This window comes from Tasmannia lanceolata, unplaced genomic scaffold (assembly GCF_043159265.1).
Source record: "Tasmannia lanceolata isolate RefF3 unplaced genomic scaffold, GAP_Taslan_0.1 ptg000003l, whole genome shotgun sequence".
Taxonomy (NCBI): Eukaryota; Viridiplantae; Streptophyta; class Magnoliopsida; order Canellales; family Winteraceae; genus Tasmannia; species Tasmannia lanceolata.
Window position 1 is genome coordinate 330,054 of NW_027518680.1, and position 27,985 is coordinate 358,038.

The window sequence follows — 27,985 nt, forward strand, 5'->3', positions numbered from 1 at the left end:
TTCTAGAGCCGCTGAAGGTTACAAGTAGATTATGAGATTTCACAACTATAGCAACAATTTTAACACAGGAACTGTGTATGTATTGCACATCACTTACAGTGAGTGAAGAAGTTCAATTCAACATTACATCACCCTCATAACACATATTGTGAAAATTGCACCAAGCTTCTGTATATGTAGAAAAAAAGGCCAGACAGAGGCACTTAGAAAATGCGAAATGTAAATGTGCTGCACATCTTACAATGAGTAAGATTAAGAAGTTCAATTCAACATTATATCACCCTGATAACACATACTGCAAAAATTGAACCAAGTTTCTGTATATGTAGAGAAAAAAACCCAGACAGAGGCACTTACAAAATGCTTTAGATTGAGATTTTGAACACGTCTGTACAAATTAAGGCGCCTTCCTGCTTCGGCTACCAATACCAGCACCACTCTTTATGCCAGCTGATTCTGCCAAAGAATGTGAATCCCTCTGACCCATCGACAAACTGCCTCGAGATCCATATGCGGGCAAATGTCGAGGAGACTCAACAGTAGACCTGCTCCCACTATGAAAGGATTCAACCTCCAAAGTCTTGCTTTCCTCCATCAGCAGCGCTAACTGTTTTGGAAAAAATGAATCAGTGGTGGCTAAAGTCGATGAAACCACAAGGGAAATGCATAGTTCAATTACCCTAACTTCGTTTTCTTTCAACCGGTCCTGGAGTGCATTTATAGCAGGACTTAAACTGCAAAATCGATGAAAAAACTGAATTACTGAAAGAATTTTTTTTCCTCAAGACAATTGCACCCAATTATTGAAAGAAGTTTTGAGATTCAGAATGTTTGTTCTCACCAATATTCTATTAACTTGCAAAGAGAAGCCTGGTATGTTGATGTTTGATGGATGAAAGCAAGGGGGTGCACTTTTCCGTCCCTAAATAAAAAAGATTGCAGCCAAATCAATTAATGGGGACATGATGAAAAAACTGAATGAACATGGAAAGTGCAGTAATGAAACTTATGAGCTTACCGCATGTTCTGTGAGATGGCTTGGTTATATGCTGCTCGCTCCTCCTCAAACAATATGCGTTGCATCTCTGTAAATGAGGTTAAAGGACACTCAAGCTTTAGCAGAGACTGAGTGGGCAAAACTTGAAGAGGAATTTCCTTCCTGACATATTCTGCACCACTGGTAGCCAAGGCATCAAATCAGAGAAGAAGCATTGGAATACTTAGATGCAAACTACTTTGGGCAGTTACAAGGGAACAGCATAACTTTGATTATAGAAGAGATACAGGGTCAGAGTTAAAAAATGGACATTCTCATTAATGCATCATTTTAATTTTTTCCCATGGATATGACAACTGTTAAAATACTTAAGATTAAAACCAAATAAATTAAAAATATATTAAGAGGGATGGATAGAATCTTCATCATAAACAAACACTTATTATTTCCGTCTAACATAAATAAAATAGAAACAATACATAAAAATATGAATAGATGAGATATGGAAGGACTGATCCTCTAGAGGTCGGAGGTTCAATCCCAGCTTACCAACCAAAAAAAGATGAGATATGGCCAAATCAACCACATTCTAACCTCCCACCTGATGTTAGTCAGGTTACAATATTTCGTGGGAAGGAAGAAACATATACAGCAGTCAAGGCAATATGGAGAGAAGTTTACTAGGCTTCCTGCAATTCTATTCAAGACCCTTGTAATCAAGAACAATAAAACCATGAACAATAAAATATATGTCACTTGGTCTTTTAGCAATCTGTATCATTCATCTCATCTTTTTATTCAAATAGATTTCAAGACAAATCATTAACTGTCTCCCAAGGGATTCAAATCAAATTATAGGATATGAATCACGAGTCATTTGATTTTAATGTATTGCAATAATAAGATCTTCCACATGCATGTCTGCATTTTGGAACACAGTAAAAGATTGTAGGACAGTTGTTTGAGAGGTACATGCGCAATGTATAATTAGTTTCTTTTTAAGTTTTATCGGTTGACCAGCATCCAAATACATTTCTTCACATGAATAGATGAATAAATTACGATAGATTCAGTTTAAATCAGGAAAATATAAAGATAAAGAAAAGCTACGAGCGAGTGATAATTTTTTTTTTTTACAATAAAAAAAATTATGCCACGGAAACAAAAGGTGCCTACCCAGTTTTTCACTTAAATGGAAAAATACCCTTTATACATAAATGTAATAGATCTCTCATCATAAGATCATCCCCAGTCTATTTTCAAAAAATTTACAGATTGCGTCAGAGGATTTGATGACAATTTGGGGCTTGACCGAGACAGAGAGACACAAAAAGAGGTATGGATGGTGCCATGAGAAAGGTTGGGGGTTGGTGGTGGAGCAGGTTTTTACAAAGGGGATGCTAGATGGAGTGTTGAGAGAGACCTAACGAGAGAGACATAACACAGAGATGAGGCATCAGATGACACCAGGAGTGACATTTTTGCAAAAATGACGACACAAAGTCCCCATGCACCACCTTCATCTCTCACCAAACCCATCTTCCTCTGTTCACAACCAAGACAGGTTTTTATTCTAAACCACCATATGAACCATCGCACCCCACAATCATTGTTCACTGCCATCAAAATGCCACTCCCATCAATGCAATTACCGTGTCATCACCACATGCATTTGTTTAATTGGAACTATTAAGTGATGTAGGCCAGGGAAGACAAATAGAAGAAAGAGGAGAAAAGAAGAGAAGGAGAGAAGAAGAAGAGGAGGAGAGGAGAAGAATGAAGAAGGAGAAGAGAACTAGAAGAATAAGAAGAAATAGAGGGGAGAAATCTCAATCAATCTTTAATCATCAAAAACTAATAATTCCTAATACATGAGGCCTATATATAGGCAATGGAAATAAATTTCCATGGAAAATAAAAGCCCTAAAACTAAAAACATGGAAAGAAAATCCTAGAAACTAAATAGCATGGAAATAAGAATCCTAGAAACTCAATAACAAGGAAATAAATCCTAATAGGCAAATATACCTCTTATTGGTCCTACAATTTGCATCATTGTCCCCCTCTTGAAAAGAACCCGTCCTCGAGTTCTAGTCTGCTTGGATCAAATATGTACACAACCCACTCAAGCAGCATGAGTCGCAATCTGCCATAGCCTCGAATGCCGTATAATGCTCGTGATATCTGTGAAAGTGGTATGGAACGCGAGCGTAGTGACATAGAAGACATCATCCATGGAGAACCATAAAGAAACAAACCTCCCCTGACAAGTAATGTGGCAGGGAATATAGCAACGTACTCCTCCTGGACTAGAGTGATGATCATGGGTAGCATCAATCCCTGCTCTACAAGGTCAATCTCTAGCAAGCCTCGGCAAAACTTTTCGATAATACTCTGCTCTTTAGTCTCATCTGCCCAGCTGAACCAATCTCTGCAAATGCTCAGACCTCCTGATCAATCTACGTAACAAGCTCCTCTGTGCCAGCACAAAGCTCGACAATCTGCTCAACCGGCTCAACGATAGGGCAATCCTCCCTAATATGCTCTCGAGCATCTGTATCTGATAATAGCTCGGCAGTCAGATCATTGGCCTCTGACTCATGACGGTGCTCGGTCCTCTGTCAATGGATCAGCCTCACATGGCTCCGCCACAATATCTGCCTCGACTACGTAAGTGTCAAGCTCGCTCTCTAAATGCTCGGCAGTCGGCATTGGCAAAATCTCTAAATCGTCATGCTCATTGACATCGGCCTCATCAGCAATATCATATGTCGAACCACTAGCAATATTCGTGTTTAGCCCTGCATCTGACTGGTCAATGCTTGACATAGGCTGGGGCACAACGTCGATAACGATCTCACAAACACCCTTGTTTGGATCATCATGCGGCCCATCAATAGTGTTAGCAACTTCCTCCTCCCCTTCTTGAGAACTAACATTATCAACATATGGTGGAGAAGAAGTAGCTACGCGGCTCTATAAGTCCCACTCACGTATGCGACGCTCTAGATATTTGTTCGCCGCCTCAATTTCGCCTTCTCATTCACGACGGGCTGTGGCTTCTCGTTCACGGCGTGCTGCTTCTTCATGCAACAACCTATGCTCGTACCGATAAAGAGCCACTGGCGCATAAGCTCTCATAAACTCATAATGGACCTCCTCCCATCGACGGAATGGAGGTTCACCTAAGTTACGGCGCTCTGTCACTAAGTGTATCCAGAACAATTGTGCTTGTCATCTCACAGTTTCTTTGGCTCGGCAGATGGTCACTCGGTAATCATAGCCGTAATACTCATAATATGCATCCAAAGCATCAATCCATCATAGACATGCATCTTTATAATAGCTAAGGGAGTGTAGCTTTGCAAATATGTATCATCGTACCCATCAAAATATGAAACAAATGATGGGGCCATCGGGATCGATGTCGAAAAATGAAATCAACCGTCTGATTTGCCTATCATGTCGAAAAGAACACAATGCTTTTCGCGGATCTCAAATCGGACTCTCAGATGGCCTGGAAGGTGGCCAGATGAAAACGGACAAACAATGAAAGTTGGCCGAAGTAGTGCCCGTGTTCACTGTTGGCTGCTGAAAGTGGGCTAGATAGACTCTTCAAGTTGTCTCGAACAACTTTCGTGCTGGCAACGAGGCCAAATCCAAGCGAAAACGACCCGAATGAAGAGAGAGAAAATAAGGAGAGAGGAGAGAGAAAGTGTAGAAAGAGAAAGTTCTTATTTTTTCCCTCTTGTAGAGGGGAGAAATCTCAATCAGTCTTTAATCATCAAAAATTAATAATTCCTAATACATGAGGCCTATATATAAGCAATCGAAATAAAATTCCATGGAAAATAAAAGCCCTAAAACTAAAAACATGGAAATAAAAATCCTAGAAACTAAATAACATAGAAATAAGAATCCTAAAAACTAAATAACATGGAAATAAATCCTAATGGGCAAATATGCCTCTTATTGGGCCTACAATCTGCATCATTAAGCCCATGTCCTGGCAGTCAAGCTTGTTCTTTCCATCTCTTCTCCTTCCTCCAACACCTCCTTCACTTCTCTAATTCTTCATCTTCTTCTTCTACGTTTATCTCCTTTCTCTCTTCTCTTGATCTTGCAAGCATAAAAGGGTTTTCTCACCTAATTCAGTATGAGTGCCAATGTCTAATTTTTTGGGTATACTAGCCTCCATTGTGAAATTTTAATCAATGGACAGACCAACACTGTAGAAGATAGAGAGAGAGATACAATAATGGGTTTTTTTTAACGATAAACAATAATTGCTTACTTTATACATTTTTGTTATGAGTAGGGTTGTACAAGATAGTTAGATCTAGTTTACTTTAATCAGCATATTTTACACTGTTACATAAATAAAACCTAAATTAGTGGAAGCTACTCATTTTTTTGAAGCCCATATTTTGGGATGTCTTACAATTTCCTCAACCATATAGACTTCATTATTTCTTGTCCATTTTCACATGGTATGGGGGAGGAGGAGATTTTGATAGAAAATCCTCTATGAGATCTGTTAGATGTACTCTGTGTGTGTGTGTGTGTGTGTGTGTGAGAGAGAGAGAGAGAGAAGAGGAGAAGAAAGAGAAGTGAGAGAAAGTGAAAGTATATCATCCCCTCTCACAAATATATATATATATATATATATATATATAAGAATACATGATTAGGGTTTACACTGGTGAAATGACGAGTATACCCTCAATATAACACGATACATCTAACAGGTGGAATAGACCAACCTCTGCGATACGAGAAAGAAAAGCTTTTAATAAATTCATTTTTCTTCCTTTAATTAGGAAGGAAAGGATTATCGACATTTTTCGGGATCCTTTGCTAGACTGGACTACTGGAGTAAATCGAGTTTTCTGAAAGAGCATATTTTCTACAAGAATTTCTTGTTGGATTGCATTAAGGGTGCGTTCAGTTGTGCTCCGCCAATGTGAAAGGAAAGAAAAATGAGGTGGCAAAAAAGGAAACGAAAAGAAAAGAAAATGAAAATGAAAAATGAATTAAAAGCAATCGTTTTGCTGTCAAGAAAATAAAAAGAATCCAAGCTCAAAGAGTTGTTAAAAATGGAAAATGAATAAAAAGCGGTTTTGTGTTAAGAAAAAGAAAAGAATTCAACCCCAAAAGTTATTTCCCTTTTCCCATGCCCAAAATCCTCTCCTCACAGCCAGATTTTGAAAGCAAGAAAATGCGCTCAACTTTCCCTCCTCGTTAGCCAACTTTCCCTCCACGTCATTTTCTCACTCCACTAAAGTGGCTCAACAAAACACCCAGATTTCTGTCTTTCAGGAAAAAAAAGGTGATTTCCCTTTCCTTTCCCACCAAAGTTGGATGACAAGACGCACCATAAGGGAATTCTTTCAACTTCTAATATTAGAGTGAAGGTTGTACGGGCTTGCCAAATACTATGCAAAGGATGGGCACATTGTTTAAACCTACCCCTAAATGATTAAAAATGATTTTTGATGGTACTAACAAATTTGTCTTGAAGCCTAAACGAGAGATTAGGTGCACTAGCTTTGGGAAGGTCATCACCGATTCTAGTGGTGCAGTAATTTTTGCTTTGGTGGGTCCTGCTTGTGCATCTCATGTTAACAACACATAACTCAGGACAGTACAGTATGGTTTGAAATTTTTAATGAAGCTCAGCTTTAGCAAGGTTCGGAATGAAGGGACTCTATTTTACCATTCAAAAAAAAATGAAGGGACTCTATGATAGTGAATAACTGGCTAAAGCAAGTCACACATCCTCCCCATTGTTTAAACAGATAATGTTGAGGGATTTTATAAAAGTTTGTTTTCTCATATCCTCAAGAAGGAAATTATGTAGGAGGCTGGCTAATTTTAGGGTTTCGAGTTGAGAAGTTGTATCTTGGCATTATATGCCTATTTTATTCTTACCATTCAAAAAAATGCTTAATTTATTCTTTTAGACCCCCCTAGGGGATTGGTTAATCATTTTTGTTTTGCCATACAAACGCACTCTTTCGGGATTGTATCTCTTAGCATAGCATAAATATTTTTTTTGTTAATAAAATTTATCTCATATGCCCAGAAAAAAAAATAGATTATCCATCATCGGATTTAAAGCTCAAATCAATGCTAATTGTAATACAAGCAAAACAACCAAGAAACACAGTGTGTAATCTTACGTTGGTAACCTTAATGATTTTCTCTTTTTTGTATGAAGTGACTAGCTACTTTTTCATGCATACATGTGGATCTTCTCTAGAGAGGTTGCATAGGAAAAAATAACAGCAAAAATGAAAAAGCAATGGAGTGATCAAGTACATACACATGTAATACCTCATGTCCAAGTTCGAACGGTGCATGGCCTCCTGCATACTCGCAGTGATATCCATGGAGTCTACATCAGTATTTTGTAAGCTGTCTGCATGGTAAGGAAGTACAGAGTCTGCTCCCTTTTTTTCTCTCCCTAAAGAGTTGATGTCAGCATGAGCAAAAAACTCCTCCAAATCTGAAGATCTTTCCCCACCCTAGTAGACCACAAGGCATTCATTACTCATCAAAAAGAACAATAGGAAAGTATATCTTACAAGTAAGATGCACAAAGAAACCCATAAGAATAAGTTTACCCCTCTTAGTTGAAAGTGTCAACAAACAAATAACAAATCCAATAATAAAGTTTGCAACTGGCACATCAAGTACATGCACTTTGAAAGTGCGTCACAGAGGAAGAAATTAAACCAGGGAAAGAAATCAAAGCATAGCTTTGACCACTCATGGCACAAGTGAAAGTCTGATTATAAAGAATAATTTATCTTACAACCACTAGTGGCTTTTCATTCTCATGGCTTCAACCCAATCATGGTAGTGGTACAAATGGAAGCCTGATAATAAAGAATAATTTATCTTACAAAATTAACATCAAAATTTCATGAGTAATCGAATTTTACTAGGCAGGTCAATAAAAGAAATTATAAGGATCTTATCTATGTAAAAAAAATTACAGATGAAGCTTGTCACCAAGTTAACGATGACTTCAAAGCATGAATAGTTTAGTCATTGACACCAATACAAAAAGAAACTTTGACCTGTGAAATGCATTTGCGATCATATCTTCAGGGAAATGATATCAGCACAATCATTCTTTAATAATTGAACAAAAGCACTGGGCCACCTGGAGAAGCTTCAAAAGTCTATCGTCGTATCTAGTCCCGTAGTCATTTTCATTGTGAGTCTGCGAGTTAGGAAAACACCATAGGGTGTCATTTCCTTCTAGAGTTGTTAATCGTGTCTCCCTCCCATTTGAGTTCGTTCATTCCGGTGTATGGGGCCCTTGTCGGACTACATCCTTATTTGGTTTTTAGTATTTTATTATATTTGTTGATGATTATTCAAGAATGACATGGCTATTTTTAAGAATAACACCATTCAAAAAACAAATTATTCAAGAATGACATGGCTATTTTTAATAAAAGATTGTTCAAAAGTTTTCTCTACTTTTCACACGTTTTATTTTAAGATATATAATCAACATCAATGTTCCATTGGATGTTTGCGTACTGGTAATGCCCGTGAATATTTTCTGCATGTAATGGGTTTCATACATTCTTGGAGAGTCGTGGTAAGCTTCACCAGTCCTCTTGTGTGTATACCTCCCAACAGAATGGTGTAGCCGAGAGGAAACTTAGATACCTTCTGGATATGGCTTGCACTCTCATGTTCGAGATGAAGATACCTAAGCCTTATTAGGGTGATGTTGTCCTCACCGCATGCTTCTTGGCTAATCGGATTTCTTCCTTAATCAGACCCCTTTCTCTGTCTTGAACCCATCTTCTCTGTCTTGAACTGGAAATCCATTTGCCTTTCTCCCACGTGTATTTGGTTGATTGCTTTGTTCATAATTTGTCCCCTTGCTTGGACAAACTGGACCCTCATGCTGAAAAATGTGTGTTCATTGGTTACTCACTTACTCCCATGCCCGAAAGGGGTAAGTACTACAGTCCTCGTTGGCAGCAGGTCTGTGTTTCTGCGAATGTTACTTTCTTTGAGGCTACCGTTTACTTCTCTGACTCTACAGCTGGTTTTGTTCAAGATGCTAGATTGCCTCTTCCTCTCTTATCTGTTTCTATGGATACTTCATCTTCTCCACTGCAGGTTTACACTCGTGGTCCACGACGGATCTTGCAGACTCAATTAGGATAGGCCCCCTCCACCCGACTATCCGACTTCCCAGTCTAACAAATTCACATTGGGAACACATGTAGTTGATGTTCCTTCCATTCCTATTGATTCTCTAGTTGCTTCTCGCACTCGATCCCGTTCTGTAGCCCATCCGATCTCTCACTTTGTTTCCCACCATTTTATCATTCATTCCTATATGCACTGTCTTCTATTGTTGCACCTAGATCTGTTGTTGATGCCTTGACACACCCAGGTTGGCATGCTGCCATGTATTCTGAGATGGAAGCACTATGTTTCAATGGTACTTGGCAGTTGGTCTCGCTTCCTCCAGGTGCTCAGACTGTTGGATGTCGTTGGGTGGTCTCGGTTAAATACGTGCCTGATGGTTAGTTGCCAAAGGGTACACTTTGACTTGTGGGGTTATAAAATGAGTCATTGCCCTTCTCTGACCCTTACTAAAACATTTTTCTTCGGTTGCGTAGCAAAAATCCCAACTGTTCACGTGTTGATGTCATTAGTTGTGAACATGCGTTGGCCACTATACCAGTTCGATGTGAAGAATGTGCTTCTACATGGTGACCTCAATGAGGAAGTCTACATGGAGCAACCTCCAGGGTATGTTGCTTAGGGGGAGATGACGTTGTCTATATACCGTCTGAGTAAAGCACTCTATGGACTTAAAAGTCTCCTAGAGCATGGTTTGGGAGATTGAGTAAGGAGATTATGCACTTCAGCATGAAGCAATGTGCAGTTGACCAATCAGTTTTTAGCTCGTAGTTTGTCTGATGGTGGGTACATTTTCTTGATAGTCTATGTGAATGACATCGTTATCACAAGAAATAATAGAAAAGGTATATTAAAACTAAAGGTCTTCTTTCAAAGAGAATTTTGCACCAAACACCTGGGTCACCTCAGATCCTCTCTTGGAGTTGAGGTAGCCTATTCACGTGGTGGACTCTCATTGTCTCAAAGGAAATATGTGTTGGACATATTAGAAGTGACACGATCCTTGGGGGTGAAACCGGCTGAGGTTCCCAGATCTAGACCAAGGGGAGTTGTTAAAGGGACCCAGGGAGGTACAAGAGATTGGTTGGCAAGCTGATTTACTTGATGGTGATCCATCTGGATATTTCATTTGCGGTGGGTGTGGTGATTCAGTTCATGAGCTCTCCACGTACCTCTCATCATAGTTTAAAATTTCGGCCAAGTTGAAACAAAATATAACATGAATCGAATTTTTACTGGATTTCACTAAAATTTGAGCGAAATTTTGCCGAAATTTCAACCGACTTTTCATTTTCACCCTTATTCACATAATTTCCACCGAAATGTTAAAGATTTCCACCAATATTTTAAAATTTCCACTGAAACCGAAGTATTTCAATTTCGGTGGTTGTTGAAACCGACACCGAAATCAAAATTTAAAACCTTGCCTCTCATTGGGTGGCAGTTACCCAAATAATTAAGTACTTGAAGACAGCTCCTAGTAAAGGCTTATTCTTCAAGAGGCATAATCACATGAACTTAGAAGGGTTTACCGATGCAGACTGGGCGGATCTCCTGCAGATGGAAGGTCGACTACAAGGTATTGCACCTTTGTTGGAAGAAATTTAGTGTCATGGTGAAGCAAGAAGCATGATGTGGTGGCTAGATCTAGTGTAGAAGCAGAATAACGAGCTATGGCTCATATGTGTGGGGGGTTGACTTGGTTGGGGTCTTTTCTGTCTGAGATTGGTTTTCCTTCCTCGTCTCCAACATCATTGTATTGCGTTAAAAAAACTGTTGTTCATATCGCTTTAAATCAAGACTTCCATGAGAGAACTAAGCAAATTGAGGCAGATTGCCATTTTATTCGTAAGAAGATTCAGAAAGGGGAAATATTTACTGTTTTTTACTAGATCAGGCAACCAGATAACTGATATATTTACCAAACCACTAGGAAGAGAAAAGTTGAATTATATGTGTAACAAGCTGGGGTTGTATGACACATACACTCTAGCTTGAGGGGGAGTGTTAGAGCCGTGGTGTAATTTACATACCCTACTAGGGGTCTTCAGGTTCTTTCATGTAATTTACATACCCTCTCACTTATATATTGTATTTTGTGAGAGGGAGAAGACACCTCTCTCTCTCTCTCTCTCTCTCTCTCTCTCTCTCTCTCTCTCTCTCTCTCTCTCACACACACACACACACACACACACTTTTCTCACCTCTCTCAATCTCATGAAACTCAGAACAAAGACAAAACTTTGGAATGTTCTTTCATAAAGTATAAACATGCCATTCAATAGCAGTTATCCAAAAAAATAACAAAATATTTATGTCCAAATAAAGTCGAAACTCGGGACAGTCCCCAAATATCAAAATGGAAAACAGAGAAAAGAACAATTTTCCAAATATCAAGTCCAAAAGGAAATGAAATGCAATGATGTTTTACTAACCGACACGAATCACAATCTAAACTAGAAATAGACTCAAAACATTGAGCAACTAACATTAAACTACAAGGGACGGATAACCAAGAAGCCAATGCCAAAGTTGTGATGAAATTATTTTATGCAGAGCTGCATCCTCGGGGCTACAGTCCAAATAGTAAGAAGGATGAACACAAGAGTAAGACAGAAAATTAAAAGGAAACTTAGGCATCCTTGCTAGAGAATACAAAGGAAGATCAGCATCCTTGCTTGAGCTTACGAATGAAGAAGAAGAGGGAAGAAAAGAATTTCCCATGGTTTAGCTCCCAACACCACAAATATATCATATTTATGATGTGCTCTTTATATAAATTACAAAAGGTGTCATTAGGGCCATCTAGTATAGTCCCTATCAAAAACTACATCAGTCACTTAAAAAGATTTAAAACAATTCATATAACAGAGTGTACAAGTGTGTGGGCCCTATCCATATAACCTCTAAAACACCTCTAAGAAAATTTTAGTTAACTGTTCATAAATATAAAAATAAGATAATATTATTCGGTAAATAATATGAAACAGGCTATCCAATCATAGCCCCTATCAAAACTACATGTCACTTGAAAAGACCTGAAAAAATTCATATGGTAAATAATATGAAACAGCCAATCCAATCATAGCCCCTATCAAAAGTAAATGTCATATAATTGAGTGTACAAGAGAGTGGGCCTTATCCATATAACCTCTTCAACACCACCTTTAAGAAAATTTTAGTTAACTGTTCATAAATACAAAACAAGCTAGAATTATTCGGTAAATAATATGAAAATTGAGGTTTCCTAAATGAATAGAAGAATTTTCTTCAAATCGTCTTTCTCGGTACCACATTATTGGACTATTTGCAGCAATAATTTGAAAAATACAGACTAATTTCATTTGAATTGTAGGCAAACAGAACAAGCTTCATAGGTCAATACACAATACCAGTGCATTGGAAAAGTAATTATTCACTCTAGCAAACATCACTACCATAGATTGAAATATACCTTAGTAATGGCGGGAGTTACTCTTGAATCCCCAGTGTCCTGCTCAAAGCTTTCATCCCGTCCAGACCCAGATGTTGACAACACATTCTCTGAGGAACACCAAGATGATTCAACCTCTATAACTGAACTGCTTGTAACTGGGGATAAAGGAACAGGTCTTGACATATGCCTCTGCTTCCCGTCCAAAGACTGGAAAGCAATGACCTGGATTCTTCCAACCTGATATAAATACTCAATGAGGGAATTGAGATAGTAGGAAAAACTGTGTTATCGAAAAACGGTATAATTCAATACACACCTTGTGTGCATCTTCACTGAAACAAGAAAATATCAACCCAATGAACCCAGAATCTAGAAGCTGATACATTGCCTGAGTTCGCACATCTGCAAATGGTAGGGTCCACGTTTAAACCTCGCAATGGTGGATCCAGGAAATTGTACAAGTATCCAATTAAAAGATGACACTAGAACTTTTCTAAGATAAAGGTATAATGGGAGTCCCCAATAGATTGAGTTGGACTATTTCAGCAATTTCACTTGGTTCAAGTTAAATCTAAAGGTGGAAGTTTATGAATTCAAAAACAGGTATTATCAGAGATTCAGATCACACATAAGCAGATGCAAGGCTAATCTTTCTTCTGTCTAGAAAAGTTACAGTGCCAAGATTTCTATCCGTCTAGTAGCTTGGTAACGGTAAGAATTTTCCTATCAACTGCCCCTTTTCCAAAAGCAACACCTTGTTTGTTGGAGGAAAATACAAAACAGAACATTAATTTCTTGGACTAGAGCAAAAATTCAGAGATTTAAGAACTCCGATCATGTGAACTGCCATCATTGTTGTCTATTTCTTTTCTCCAATTTAAGAAACTTGGGACTGTATTAATTAAATGCGCAATACTAAACATCAGCCAAGCGAAAGGGATAAACCACGGTCGGTGAAAATGGCATATAACTGCTCAGCACTGGCCCCATCACCTGCTAATTTATATGAATGTCCACGACACCTTTTATCATGATTACATGAGATTACATTTGGAGCCAACTTGCAGTAACGAGTCCCAAATCCTCCTCCAGTGCCAAAAGAAGTCCATTTGTACTGTCACCCCTTCAAGGTCTATCGGATAACACCCATTATTGGAAAAAAAACTGGAGGAGTTTTGACATCCCTCGCATGGTAAAACCCACCACTCATTCCCTACGTAGCATACAATGCATTCTGGGGGGGACACATCCCACACCAATCCACTCCTGCCCACACATGTGCGTATAATACACCTCCATGCAAACATGTCATGCCAGTGGACAAGTTCTAATAGCATGTTCAAGCATGAAAAGAGGGCATGCATGTCAATGTGTGCAACAGGTAATCAGTTTTCAGAGAGAAGTGGTTGACACACGCCAAGTTGGCCCTGAAAAAGTAGCTACAACCTACAAGTTAGTTGACAAGAAGAAAATGAGTCCAAAGAAGAATACATGGACAATCTACATGTATCGGAAAAACATTGAGAAAGAAGTCCTTTATACTAGCCATGGTGGCAATGTAACGTTTGTAATGGTGGAAGAAATGGTGGTGGCAGCATTAGTTTAGTCACAGTACTAGAATCCACAATGGTTGCAGCAACAACCATGGTTAGTGTCACGGGGCAACTCACCAAAATGAAAATTTCTTTACAAAGGGGCTGGACGTGAGGGCCTAACACTCCGCTAGTCAGCCACACAAGTAAGCACACACAAGAAACACACAAGGGACTTTTTAACGTGGTTCGGCCTAACAATTGCAGACCTCAACGGATTCACTATTTGCCATATAGTTCGGCCTAACAATTGCCTAGCTCCACGGATTCACTATATATATATATATATATATATATATATATATATATATATATATATATATATATATAGAAAGAGAGAGAGAGAGAGAGAGAGAGAGAGAGAGGAAATGGTTTGTGTGCAGCTGCACATATAAGCTATTTGTGCATGGCTGCACAAACCATAGTGGGGGCCACATTTTTGGGGGGATCCAAAGCATTCATTTGGAAGGCCCTTCCATGGATAGGGTGTGTACCAAAAATCAGCCCTATAGGATCATCCTAACCCAAACAAAGTTGGAGGGGAAAATGGACAGACACTGTTTCTACCCATTTTTTCCTCCACAAATGGCAGGGTTAGAATGATCCTAAAGGGCTGATTTTTGGTGCACACCCTATCAATGGAAGGGCCTTCCAAATGAATGCTTTGGATCCCTCCAAAAATGTGGCCCCCCATTGGTTTGTGCACCCATGCACAAATAGCTTATCTGTGCAGCTGCACACAAACCATTTCCTCATATATATATGTATATATATATATATATATATATATAGAGAGAGAGAGAGAGAAAACGGTTCCTACACACTAGCTAAAAATACAGTGGGGGCCCACATTGTTTGGGTGATCCAAGCCATCCATTTTAAAGGCCCTCACATAGATAGGGTGTCTACAAAAAATCAGATCCATAGGATCATCCCAACCCTACGATTTGTGGAGGTAAAATGGATGTCTTTAAACCTTCACAAATTAGTCCATTTTTTGCCTCCACAGTTCGAATGGTTAGGATGATCCTATGGATATGATTTTTTGTGGACACCCTATCTATGTGAGGGCCTTAAAAATGAATGGATTGGATCACCCAAATAATGTGGCCCCCACTGTATTTTAAGCTAGTGTGTAGATAACTTATCTACACATATGTGTGGGAACCGTTTTCTCATATATATATATATATATATATATATATATATATATATATATATATATATATATATGAGCTTGCAGTTCCTGCGGGTGCCCTCAGCTAAGCTTAGCTGCGGTGGCTCTTTAAAAACATAGGGGCCCCACATTGTTAGGATGATCTGAAGCATTCATTTGAAAGGCCACATCATATATAGGGTGTGTACAAAAAATCAGCTCCATTGGATCATCCTAACCCCTCCAAAAGTGGGGGCAAAAATGGGCAGATTTGTGGACAAAATGTGTCTATCCATTTTTGCCCCTACTTTTGGAGGTGTTAGGATGATCCAATGGAGCTGATTTTTTGTACACACCATATCTATGATGTGGCCTTTCAAATGAATGCTTCGGATCATCCTAACAATGTGGGGCCCCTATGTTTTTAAAGAGCCACCTCATATAAGCTATATGAGGGCACCCTTAGGAACCCTTTTCTCTCTCTCTCTCTCTCTCTCTCTCTCTCTCTCTCTCTCTCTCTCTATATATATATATATATATATATATATATATATATATATATATATATATATATATATATATATATATGAGAAAACGGTTCCTACACATATGTGTAGAGAGTTCTCTACACACTAGCTTAAAATACAGTGGGGGCCCACATTGTTTGGGTGATCCAAGCCATCCATTTTAAAGGCCCTCACATAGATAGGGTGTCTACAAAAAATCAAATCCATAGGATCATCCCAACCCTACGATTTGTGGAGGTAAAATGGATGTCTTTAAACCTTCACAAATTAGTCCATTTTTTGCCTCCACAGTTCGAATGGTTAGGATGATCCTATGGATCTGATTTTTTATGGACACCCTATCTATGTGAGGACCTTAAAAATGAATGGTTTGGATCACCCAAATAATGTGGCCACCACTGTATTTTAAGCTAGTGTGTAGATAACTTATCTACACATGTGTAGGAACCGTTCTCTCTCTCTCTCTCTCTCTCTCTCTCTCTCTCTCTCTCTCTCTCTCTCTATATATATATATATATATATATATATATATATATAGAGAGAGAGAGAGAGAGAGAGAGAAGGGTTGTTGCACTCGAGCACAGAAACAGGGGGGTGGGGGCATTCGGGGGGTGATCCTAAGCATTCATTTGGAAGGTCCCATCATGGATGGGGGGCCTACCAAAAATCAGCTCCATTGGATCACCAATGGGTGTCTCCATTTGTGGGGCCAAAAATGGACAAATATTGTTTGTCCACAATCTGTCCATTTTTGGCCCCACAAATGGACACCCTAAGGTGATCCAATGGAGCTGATTTTTTATGGACACCCTACCCATGAAAGGGCCCATCAAATGAATGCTTTGGATCCCACCCAAAATCTGGCCCCACCCCTGTTTCTGTGCTCGAGCGCAGCTAAGCTTTGCTGCGCTAGAGCGCAACAAATGCATGCTCAAATATATATATATATATATATATATATATATATATATATATATATATATATATATATATATATATATGAGAAAAATGATTGTGTGGTCGAGGGCCCCAAACTCATGCGGGCCCACTTTGTTAGGATGACCCAAAGCATTCATTTGAAAGGCCCTTACATAGATGGGGTATGTACAAAAAATCAGCTCCTTAGGATCATCCTAACCCATCCATTTGTGGAGGTCAAAATGGACAAACACCGTTTGCCACAAATCTGCCCATTTTTGCCCTTCATTTTTGGAGGGGTTAGGATGATCCAATGGACCTGATTTTTTGTACACACCCTATCTATGATGAGGCCTTGCAAATGAATGGTTTTGATCAGCACAAAAAATGTGGGACCCATGTGTTTGGGCCCTCGACCGCACCTAAGCTTAGGTGCGATCGACCGCACAATCTTATATATATATATATATATATATATATATATATAGAGAGAGAGAGAGAGAGAATGGCGGATTCACTATTTGCCATAGTACAATCAAAGGGAACTCTCACCCACAATGCCTTAGCTGCATTTGGGCATGGGCACCTTATAGGCCATTTTTACATACAACTGCCCATAATCCATGTGCATGAGCACTTACAAATTAGAAGCCAACAAGTGGCATAACTACCCAAAACCAGCCAGCCATGTTGAGAGTGCAACAAGCACGAACTTGGTGCTCCAAAACATGCATGTACAGCATCCTCTTGGCCAAATGCCTTGCTGCCAAGTGTGCACAACCGCCCAATTGCTCTCATGTTACTGCCTTCCTTGTTCTCAAGCATTGCCACCACGTCCAAGCATGTCTTGACCAGTTTGTAACCACTGCTAGCATGTACAATGCTGGGCGCCACGCCAATGCACTGGCCAATTGTCTCATGCGCACTGGCCTATTGCGCATTGTGCATCTGGTCCATTGTGTGCCACGTTTGTCCTATCCTCATGGCCAGTACTTCCAGCCATGGTACCTTTGCGCCTGGCCATTGTTGCCCACCAATGCCCATCGATGTATTCTGCCCACACTAGTGTTAGGTTCCCACCAATGCTTGCCCACCAAGCCGCACAAGCCTATGCTTTTTGCCATGCCAATGCCTCGGTCCCATGGCCTTCTTCGCACCTTGATGTTCTAAATCTCTACATTGGCAAGGGTGCAAGGTGCCAACACAAGCCAATGTTCAGGCCATCGATTTAAGGGGCTGAAAAACCTCCCCCACCAGAAGTATCCAACGTCCTCGTTGAAATTGAGGCTAAGTACTCCTGGATGAGACACTCTAACGGCCACAAAGTTGTGTCTTTCTCCCATGTAGCTTCTTACATTGCCTTTCCTTTCCACTTAACTAAAAAAGTGTGTTCTTTGGTTCTTCTTACTTTGACCCTCCACCTTATGATCAAGGATTTCTTCAGCCACATCTGTAAACTACTGCCTTATTATTGGGGGTGCTCTTTTAGAGGAAACTCAGCTTGGGTCAGTATTATCTACATGATACTTCAGAAAACTAACATAGAATATTGGATGAATCTTTACTTGGAAGATTTAGCCTGTAAGCCAACCTGCCTATCTTCCGTGTGATTTCAAAGGGTCCATCATTCCTTTGAATCAGTATTTTGTGTCATCTTTTGACTTTATCTTTTTCCAGATTTGTGGCCCAAAGCATAACTTTTTCGCCTAAGTCGAATTCCACCTGCCTCCAACTTTCATCTGCTCACTTCTATTGTTGAAGACAAATATATACTGCTCAGGTGACCAGTATTGGTGCAGCTGTCTCTCAATTTGTGCAGTCTCCCTGATACTTCTTAGAACATGTTCGATTGATACCTGGTTGAGAAGGGACGAGAGCTTACGATTCCTTAGCTGTGATCGATTGACAGATGCGACCGGGAAGGAAGACATATTGACAATTCCAGGGAAACGAATTCATCAGGAACGATGCTTCTTTGGGCGAGTGGGACATGGATTAGCATTATGTTAATATTCCATGTTGCGATCCGCTTTTTGCCATTTTTAGAACGGTTCCGCCATGAATATAGAACAATGTAGCACCGGCCCGATAGTCGTTACACCATTCGTGCAGGTCGCTACTTATGCAACAAGCAGCGGTTTAGTCGTTCACTTCGGTACCTCGCCCTAGGTCCCTCTCTGATCATCTCTTCAATTTCATCTCCTTAATCTCCTACTTATTTATTGTGTAGTGTAGTCATGGTACTGCTCACAGTCCTAGATCTACTAGCATGAAAACCTGCCTATGGAGAGCGAGCCAGTAAACCACCTGTCGCTTCAACCCAAACACCATTCACACCTGTACCCGACTTCCAACTACCAGTCCACTTCTGGAAGTTGTAACTTCTGCTCAGGTGACCCATGATCAGACAAGGACGGCACAATTCTCCTCCAATTGCAATTGCACGTCCTTTTCAATGGAAAAATCCGTCCACTCCTGGATCAGATTGGCACAACTGATTCTCAATTCAAGTTGTATGAATATAAAGCTCCAAGCAGATTTTAAATTTATGGATGCTTAGCTAATTGCAATCAGCCTCCTTCAATGCGGACCCTAACAGAATTCGATGAGAGAGGTTTCAAGTCAGCAATTCGTTTCCAGCTCAGAGAGAGAGAGAGAGAGAGAGTCATCACCATTTGTAGACGAAAACACAAATGTTTAAGGAGAATTTCGAGCAAACGATTTCACGAAAAAATAAAGAATTCAAAGAAGGTAATGAAAAATGACAATGAAGGACACCAAGAGTGACGGATATAAGCAGAAATTCCTAGGGAAAAACGACTGGATTTAAAATCTGATGAGAAATTGTCTCATGACTTGACCTCCAGTCAATTTCGAGAATAAAAGTGGAGAGGAATGAATAAGGAAAAACGGATCAATTCGTAGACTGGATCCAAGAGTAAATTCCGACGAAAACTTTGCAAGATCAAGGTCAAGATTCACAAGAAAGGAATAAGAATTTCTTTCGAATTCGTTTGAAATGGCGGGAAATTGTAGATCTTAAAAAATCGCGTGCAAATTGCAAATTCAAATGAATTCTTGGACAAAAAAAAAACTCGTAGGAGATGAAGATGATTAGAAAGAATCCAAATTGCAATGTGAATTTCGAAATTTCCAGAAAAGAACTAACAAAATGAGCAAGATTTGTCCAAGATCAAAAGAAAGAAATGGGAATTCTTTCAATGGAGGCTATGATGCCAAATTTGATATAGATTTGGTTTAGGAAATGCAAATCTTGATCAAGAAACAATCAAGAGCAGAGGATGACCAGCAAGAACAGTAAAACAATGATGAAATTGCACAGGAAAAATTCAAAACGGTTAACTGCTATCAAAACAGGGAAATGAACAGTAATGCTGCTTGAATTTGCAGTAAAACACTAGCTAAATGCAGGACATTCAAATAAAATGCTCGAGAAAAGATGAAAAGATTGAACGGAACAGAAATTGTATTAGAAAACTGTAAGAAGAGACTTAACTCAGCACTAAACTTGAGCTGGAAAGAAGAGATGAAAGGCCTTTGTATTTTCAGGAATTTCTCTCTAACATCATCTCTCTTACAAATCAGCAAGCTTCTCTCCAAGCTGCAAGGTATAGGAATTTTCTTCAATTCATCAAAAAGTTCGAAACGAAAGAAGTTCTCCCCTATTTATAGTGGACGACCAGTCTTATTTCCCTCCCTTATATTCAAACCACTACTACATAGCCACTCAATTACCCTCTTATTACATGTTTAAGACACCCCCCCCCCCCCCCCCCGCCCCCCTCGGCGTTAAAACCTACAAAAGCATGGAGATTACAACTAATGTCACCAAGGCCTTATTACACTTGTGACCCCATTTCACAACTCATTACCTACACTTCCTTTTATCTAATGCCCCCTTGGCTCCTATCCTTCAAAATCTTATTTATCAGGAGCAATTTGGTTTTGTCAAGGGAAGACATATTCATGAGTGTATGGCTCTGGCTCAGGTGTTGGCTGCTGATTTGCCCAAACCTCAAACCTCGTCCACATCAATATACTCCCAGAAACACTAAAATACTTAAGTGAGTGAGCACCATACATAAATCCCATGAATATTTAAACAGTGCTCCAGCTCTTCTAGAAAAATAGACAGAGCTGTACCAACTCTTTCAAAAAATGAATCCCTAAATTGCCCCCTCGGCCCCTCTGTTCTTATTTTGCTCCACCTTCACCTCTTGCTGAAGAAGTTGCAAACTTTAATCAACTCGAGACATTCTAATCTAACCATATGATTAGTTGAGCAACTACCCATTAAATAGGCCCAAAAATTACACCAAAACTGCCTTAAATTATCTATGTTGTAGAAATTTCTAGGCAAAATGGACCATTGTGGACCTTGATGCTGAATCATATCCTTATTTCTTCTTCATTAAAGTATAAAAGATTGAGTCTCCACTAGGGAACTCACATGTAATATGATATATATATATATATATATATATATATATATATATATATATATATATATATAAGAGCCCAAAGCAGGGTTACATTAGGGTTACATTTACAAAGACTATAATACCCTTCAACAAGACTATAACACCCTTCAACACCCCCTCAAGCTGGAGTGTATATACCATACAACTCCAGCGTGTTACAAAAAAGTGAAAAACTATAATACCCTACAAAAAACTATAATACCAAAGGTCCATACACAACTATTCAAAATAATAATAATAATAATAATAATACCCATACACACTCCAGCTTGTTACAACATTCTTGATAGATGCTACTAAATCAGATTAGAAAGTTGAAATGATCTCAATGTGATGCAAAATTCCTTGCTAAAGTTCATGTGGAACTCCGGGTGCTAAGCATTCCTGAGAACCACTAAACATCCGAATACTAAGAACAAAGCAGGAGAAATCAAACTATACGAAAACTTAATAACCCAGATTAGGACCAAAGAAAAGGTGCGGAGGCTTCGCATGAGGCCTTAATCCTCCAAAAATCACTAGAAAGATACATTGTTCGGCGATAGGGAAAGTATCTGACTTCCCGTCCTCAAATTGGAAAAACAGAAGCAATAAATTTGGTTAAGCAAAATTACAGGAAAAATAACAAGAGTCATAATAAATTTGAGAAAAGGGTTGCTGCGCTCAAGCACAGAAACAGTGGGGTGGGGCCATTGGGGGGTGATCCTAAGCATTCATTTAGAAGGCCCCATCATGGGTGGGGGGGCCTACCAAAAATCAGCTCCATTGGATCACCAATGGGTGTCCATTTGTGGGGCCAAAAATGGACAGATACTGTTTGTCCACAGATCTGTCCATTTTTGGCCCCACAAATGGAGACCCTAAGGTGATCCAATGGAGCTGATTTTTGGTGGACACCCTACCCATGAAAGGACCCATCAAATGAATATTTTGTATCCCACCCAAAATGTGGCCCTACCCTGTTTCTGTGCTCGAGCGCAGCAAATGCTTGCTCAATAAATTTATGATATTTTGCAGGATGAAATTTATGTCACTGACCAAAGAAAAGAGCGATGTTTTGGAACATCATCCCTTTGCCTATTGTATAGGCCACAAAAATCCATCGGATAACTATTTTTGTTTCCATCCTGTTCTTTTTCTTGAGAACCTAATGCAGAATGGAAAAACAATTGAGGAAAAAGATGAAAATTTAAATTCTAAAGTTGTGAATCAATGAAGCCACAACTCTGACTAATAAAGCAATGCCTTCTGTTACTTGTCCACTAGTAGACGATCAAATTTCCAAAATGAGTAAGGGAAAAAAACTAACATGGAGGCATAAATCATAGCTTACCAACATGAGATGGAAGGACGGTAATGTGTGGATGTGAATGGTACCACCCGATCACTCTCGTTGTTCTTCCTGTCGCCAATGTCATTCTGTACTACAGAATTAAGCTAAACATACAAAAACCCAAGTGCAATCCTCAATCCAAAGTTAAACAAAAAGAAATCAATTAAATTAACTAAGCACATAAGGATAAAACAAAAGAAATATTTGATGGATATCTCAGCCTGAGCCGATGCTGCTGCCAACTGCTCAGGATTGGTCTCAACTCGGTCTTTGCGACGATCAGATCGCGTCTGGGGCGCTGCACCCCAGATAAGAGCGGTGGAACTCCCATCATTCAGTTGCTGAATTTTCCAACATCAGTATGAACAAACAAAGAAAACAGATTAGAATTACTTGACGAACAAACAACAAAAAGATTAAAACTATTCAATCCAACAAGTCCTCTCTAACTTTTAATTATCTCTAGTTATCACATAAACTCAGTACAGACCCCTTCTATCTCTTATAACTCAAGCAAAGAACGCCAAGAAATCGAAAAGTCCATTAGTTTATCGCAAGCCGCACCCAATGGTTCAATTCATTTCAAACAATCTAATACATCTAAGAATTACAGAATTCAAATGATAAACAAATGAAATAAAAACTCTTTTGAAAGAAATAAATTAAACAAAAAAAAATCAACATCATAATCTTTTTTTTTGGTGAGTCTCAACATCATAATCTCAGCTCTTCAAACCCACTTCTGTATGAATTTGAGGTATTTCTAATCTAGCAACCATCGAGATAAATTGTAAACCATCAATACAAATTGCAAAGAAACCAAATGTCATGAATTACAAGGTGATTGGCCATATTATCTCAATGAATTATATGGGCAGGCAAAATAATAGGCAGCAACCACCTTGTCAATGATCCAAACCATTCATCTTCTGGTTTCCATTATGGATGGGTTACACTCCAAATGTTTCCTGCGTCCAAATATCCTAACAGCCAATTTGTGGAAATTTTCCAGACTAGTGTGGATTACTGCTTTTTATTTTTGAAAAGATCAATTCGCAGGCTACAAGTCAAAAGAATAGGGATCAACTATTGGGGAAGATTTTCAAGGGCATTCCCCATCTATAATGAGACTTAGAAAACAAAAATCTTGGATTATTGAAAGGGCGGTGCATACATGTATTACTATTTTCTCTCTCATATTGTTCCTTGAAATAATAAAGCATTTTACCATAAAATTCATCATTAATTGATCCATTTGAACCACTCAAAAATACTAAAAAAAAGGGCGATGATTTTTTCACCCCCCCCCCCCCCCAAGGATAATGCGCCCCCCTTGTAACATGATTTGAAGTCAAAAAGCTTTAAAGTCTGCCCACAATTCATGTTACAAGGGGGGCGCATTATGCTACAGAGGGGGCGAAAAAATCATCCACCAAAAAAATCATCAATCTATATAAGAAATAGCCAACATCTGGCTATCGGCGAACTCGCAAATGGATGCTCCTGCTCACTCAGCTGTTAACAGAGGTGATTTTGAAATTCGAACGCAAGCCTCCTTGAGGAAGTTATGATGGTCCTTTTATTCTTGCTTTGTATAAATTATATTATAGCTTTTTTGTTTGTATTTTTTTTACCACCTCGGTCATTGGGCTTTTTCCCCTACTGTAATTTTTTGAAATGGTTTTCCCCTACTGTAATAACCCACCATTCAAAAAAAAAAGGAAAAAGAAAAAGAAAAACATGAGAACGGACAATGATCGAGGTAGGCTCGTATTTGTTTTTCCTTTTCTATTATCTGCTTTTTCTTTGCATAGACCTCCTTGGTCTTTTTTCACCTTTAATGAAATTGCTTACCATTAAAAAAAAACATGAGAAATCTCAATTTTGCTCCATGTGCTTCATTTTTTTTGTTAGATGGCTAGATATCATTAATGAAGAAAAGAATATAGAAAGCTGACCGAGAAGGACAGCTAAAACAAATGAAAAAAGAACAAAAATAGAACATCAAGGAGGGAAAAATCGAATAGCTCGAGCTCTTGTTTCCCTGTTCCTTCCCTGACAAGCTTATATGCCTCCTCATTTGCAGATCCTTTTACGTGCTGGAGAATTGCATTCGCCCCTCCAATACGATCCCTAATCTCATCCATCCAACTCCCAAATCTCCAAGGGACCAACTTTTTACCTTGAAGCCATCTGATGATGTTAAGTGAATCTCCCTCCACTATAAGCTTAGCCAAGTCAATAGACTCCGCTAGCCTTACACCTTGCAAAGCCGCCCTGATTTCCGCCTCATTAGAGTCCGCAAAACCAATGAGGCCTGAAAAAGCCCACAACGTGACTCTCACCTCGTCTCTAAGAAGGCCACCAACCCCAGAAAGTCCAGGATTACCATAGATCCCTCCAGCCAAACCATAGATCATGAGCTTAAACAAACTTAAAGCTAAGGAGGGATCTAGCCCAAGCAATGGTCAACGCAATCGCCATAGTGGAAGTATGGTGAGGGTTTTTTTCCAGCCCCTTGAACACTCAAGCATTTCTTTCCTTCCATATCGTCCAGATTGTAGCCAATATACTCCCAAAGCACCTTACCTTTCTTTCGCCAAGGGGAAAAACCCCAATTACTTACAACCCGTGACAAATGGGCAGGAAACACCCATTCAAACCCAAATCTCTAAAGAATCCTACTCCAAACCAGTCGAGCGAACTAACAATGCAAAAGGAGATGATCTACTGTCTCCCAATGCAAAGGGCGTAGTGGTCCACAATCAACATATTCCGAGTCATGAGATGATTAACGCTAGGGTTCTTGTCCGGAACCGCAGTCCAACCGAAAGCACATACGCTAGGAGGAGCTGGAATGGTCCAAACTTTGGCCGCCTGCAGGGATCCCGTGTAAGGAGTGAGCAGGTGATAAAAAGACTTGACACTGAATTCCCTAGATGTGTACCAAATCCAAACCCTCGTATCCACCCCAGAACTACTGATGTACTACGCATCAAGCAACTCTAAAATCCAAGCTATCCTCTCAAGTTCCCTATCAAAAAATAGGGAACTCAATTCGTCTAAAGCAATACAATACACATCAAAAGATCCACAAAATGATCACAAAGTAGACAAATATGAAATCCCATTTCATAAAACAACCCAAAGTCATGGAATCATAAAAACTTCATCTCCATTCTAATGAGAAATATTCAACCCCAGCCAACAAACCAAAACCCTTTAACTGAAAAGTGACAACCAATAAAAATTTGCAAACGCCTCAATTTACATAAGCAAAACCCAGCAATTCAATCTAGTTCATATAAAGGAAAACATTATACATAACATAATCCACACAAAAGTAACAAGCCAGACAAGAAATGAGAAGCACATTTCAAAAACAACCCAAGAGAGATATCTTAACTCATTAAACATCTTTCCTGTGAGAATTTTCAACTTGACCCTTAGAACTTAAATCTAAAAGTTCACAAAATCATTGAAAATAACGGACATGAGTAATAACCAATAGTTCTTTTTAATTCATCTCAATCAATACAATTACTCATCACCATATCTACGTAGAAACCATAAATTCGAGAAAAACAATGAAAACCTCATTCTGTAAAACGATTGAAGTCTGCAGAACTATAACGCATCCAACTGCATTCTTTGATCATTTCAGCCACGCCAAAGATACCAAAACCTTAGAAGTCGAGCCAGAAATTTTATGTGAAATCTTGATTTACATAAAAAAAATACCCAACATCAATTCAACTCACCTCAAGCCACACAATACCTATGAATAAAAAACAAACAAAAATGTTTTAAAAAAATAATCATTTCACAGAACAAGCCATAACCATAATCACATGCACATGATTTTGTCAACACTATTCCTTGGAGAGGTTTCGGGCCCTACCCTATTTGAACTCTAGTTGATCCATCTATCAATAAACACCGAATACTCACAGCCCAAAAAACGACCCATTCAACCCAGGAACACACTCACAAGTCTCCCGGATCCATTCCAACAATAATTTCTCAAAATTCAACCAAACCTGATAAATCAACCCATTAGAATACATAACATGACAAAAATATGTAATCCACATAAGCAATATCTGCCATTGCAATTCAATTCATCTCAAGAAACTACACATAGTTCCAACTAAAGAACCAATTCCCATGATAGCAACGGAATTTATGAAAGTATTGTGATGCAAAGTAGTTTATGGGCCTAGCCTAATGCGTTCCATCAGTCTTGGGGCTTTGGGCGCATACAAGAAGAGTGTGAAATCCTTAACCAAAGTAAGCCCTGAGCTCTTGTAGAACAAAACGGACGAAGCTTTATCAATAAAGCAAAGCTCGTTGTTTCATCAATAAAGAAAGGCTTGGAGATTTGTTTCGTAGAAGCACCTTATTTGGTATCAGAGCCAAGTCCACGCCTGGTGTTCAATGCACGGAGGGACAAGCTACGAAAGGAAAGGGGTAACTAGAGAAACCAGAGTGAAAGCGGTCACAGTGGGCCACCAGACAGAAGGGGCGACCTGTGAAAAGGGCTACGTGGAGAGCAGGGTGAAAGCAGTCACAGAGAGGGAGCAGGAGAAGTTGGGTGCAGAGCGTGGTGGAATGAATGTTACAATACTAATAAGGGTTAATGGGCGTGGCCAAAAGCGTTTCATAAGTGCAGGGGCTTTTGGCATATTGGTTACATACCTAACACAAACACACACAAAAGCAGCAAGTTACGCACACTAGTATTTCTCTAAGAAGAAGACCCATAGTAATAAACAAAATCCACCCAAAAATGGAAGCACCAAGCAGAAGAAGAAAATACCCATTTAACAAAGCAAACAAATGTGACAGAATCATAAGTCTTCCTTCCAACTCCATTGCCCTGATAATTTCTCAATCACGCCAAACCCCTATAATCCAAACACAAACAAAAACGTAGCGGAAAATACTAGTAACCGACGACTCAATTTGACTCGATTCAGCTCAACAGACTACACAAACAGCCCCAATCACCCATTACAGAATCGGATAGTTCTAGGTCAAAAGTTTTTTTTTTTTTTTTTAAAGGCTGGGAATTACGATCACCTGAATGTCACCAAGAAGAAGACCCATGATCTCTTCAGTCTCTGTAGACAATGCATGGTTGAGACAAGTTAGCCAAACATCCTCCGACATTTTCACGCATGTTAACGACATTTTTTCCTTCTTCTTCTTCTTCTTCTTTTTATCCCCTCGAATCTTCGAGTTTCAATTCTGTATTTGGAAATTGGAATTGGAGGAGATAGTTTGTATTAGGTTCTCGCACGATCTTTTTCTAGAGCTGTTAGGAAGACGCGCCAGTGT

General features: G+C 39.2%; 1 protein-coding gene across 1 annotated transcript; it reads right to left on the reverse strand.

The window, feature by feature from the left end:
* Nucleotides 1-57: 57 nt before the first annotated feature.
* LOC143846559 (uncharacterized) lies at nt 58-27,977 on the reverse strand. Its single transcript, XM_077355024.1, has 10 exons — nt 27,728-27,977; nt 22,860-22,986; nt 22,646-22,732; nt 12,934-13,019; nt 12,636-12,854; nt 7,334-7,524; nt 1,019-1,177; nt 842-922; nt 680-734; nt 58-607 (listed from the first exon to the last, which is right to left on the reverse strand). Exons 1-10 carry the CDS (start codon nt 27,836-27,838, stop codon nt 398-400), a joined length of 1,326 nt encoding a protein of 441 aa, XP_077211139.1. The 5' UTR covers nt 27,839-27,977; the 3' UTR covers nt 58-397.
* Between the last annotated feature and the right edge of the window lie 8 nt (nt 27,978-27,985).

Excerpts from the sequence above, each read along its gene's own strand:
- LOC143846559 (XM_077355024.1), bottom strand. The coding sequence starts at position 27,838 with ATGTCGTTAACATGCGTGAAAATGTCGGAGGATGTTTGGCTAACTTGT. Across the intron at positions 13,020-22,645 it reads CGTCCTTCCATCTCATGTTG|ATGTGCGAACTCAGGCAATG; the intron begins GTAAGCTATGAT and ends TACCATTTGCAG. Across the intron at positions 1,178-7,333 it reads CGTTCGAACTTGGACATGAG|TGGTGCAGAATATGTCAGGA; the intron begins GTATTACATGTG and ends CTTGGCTACCAG.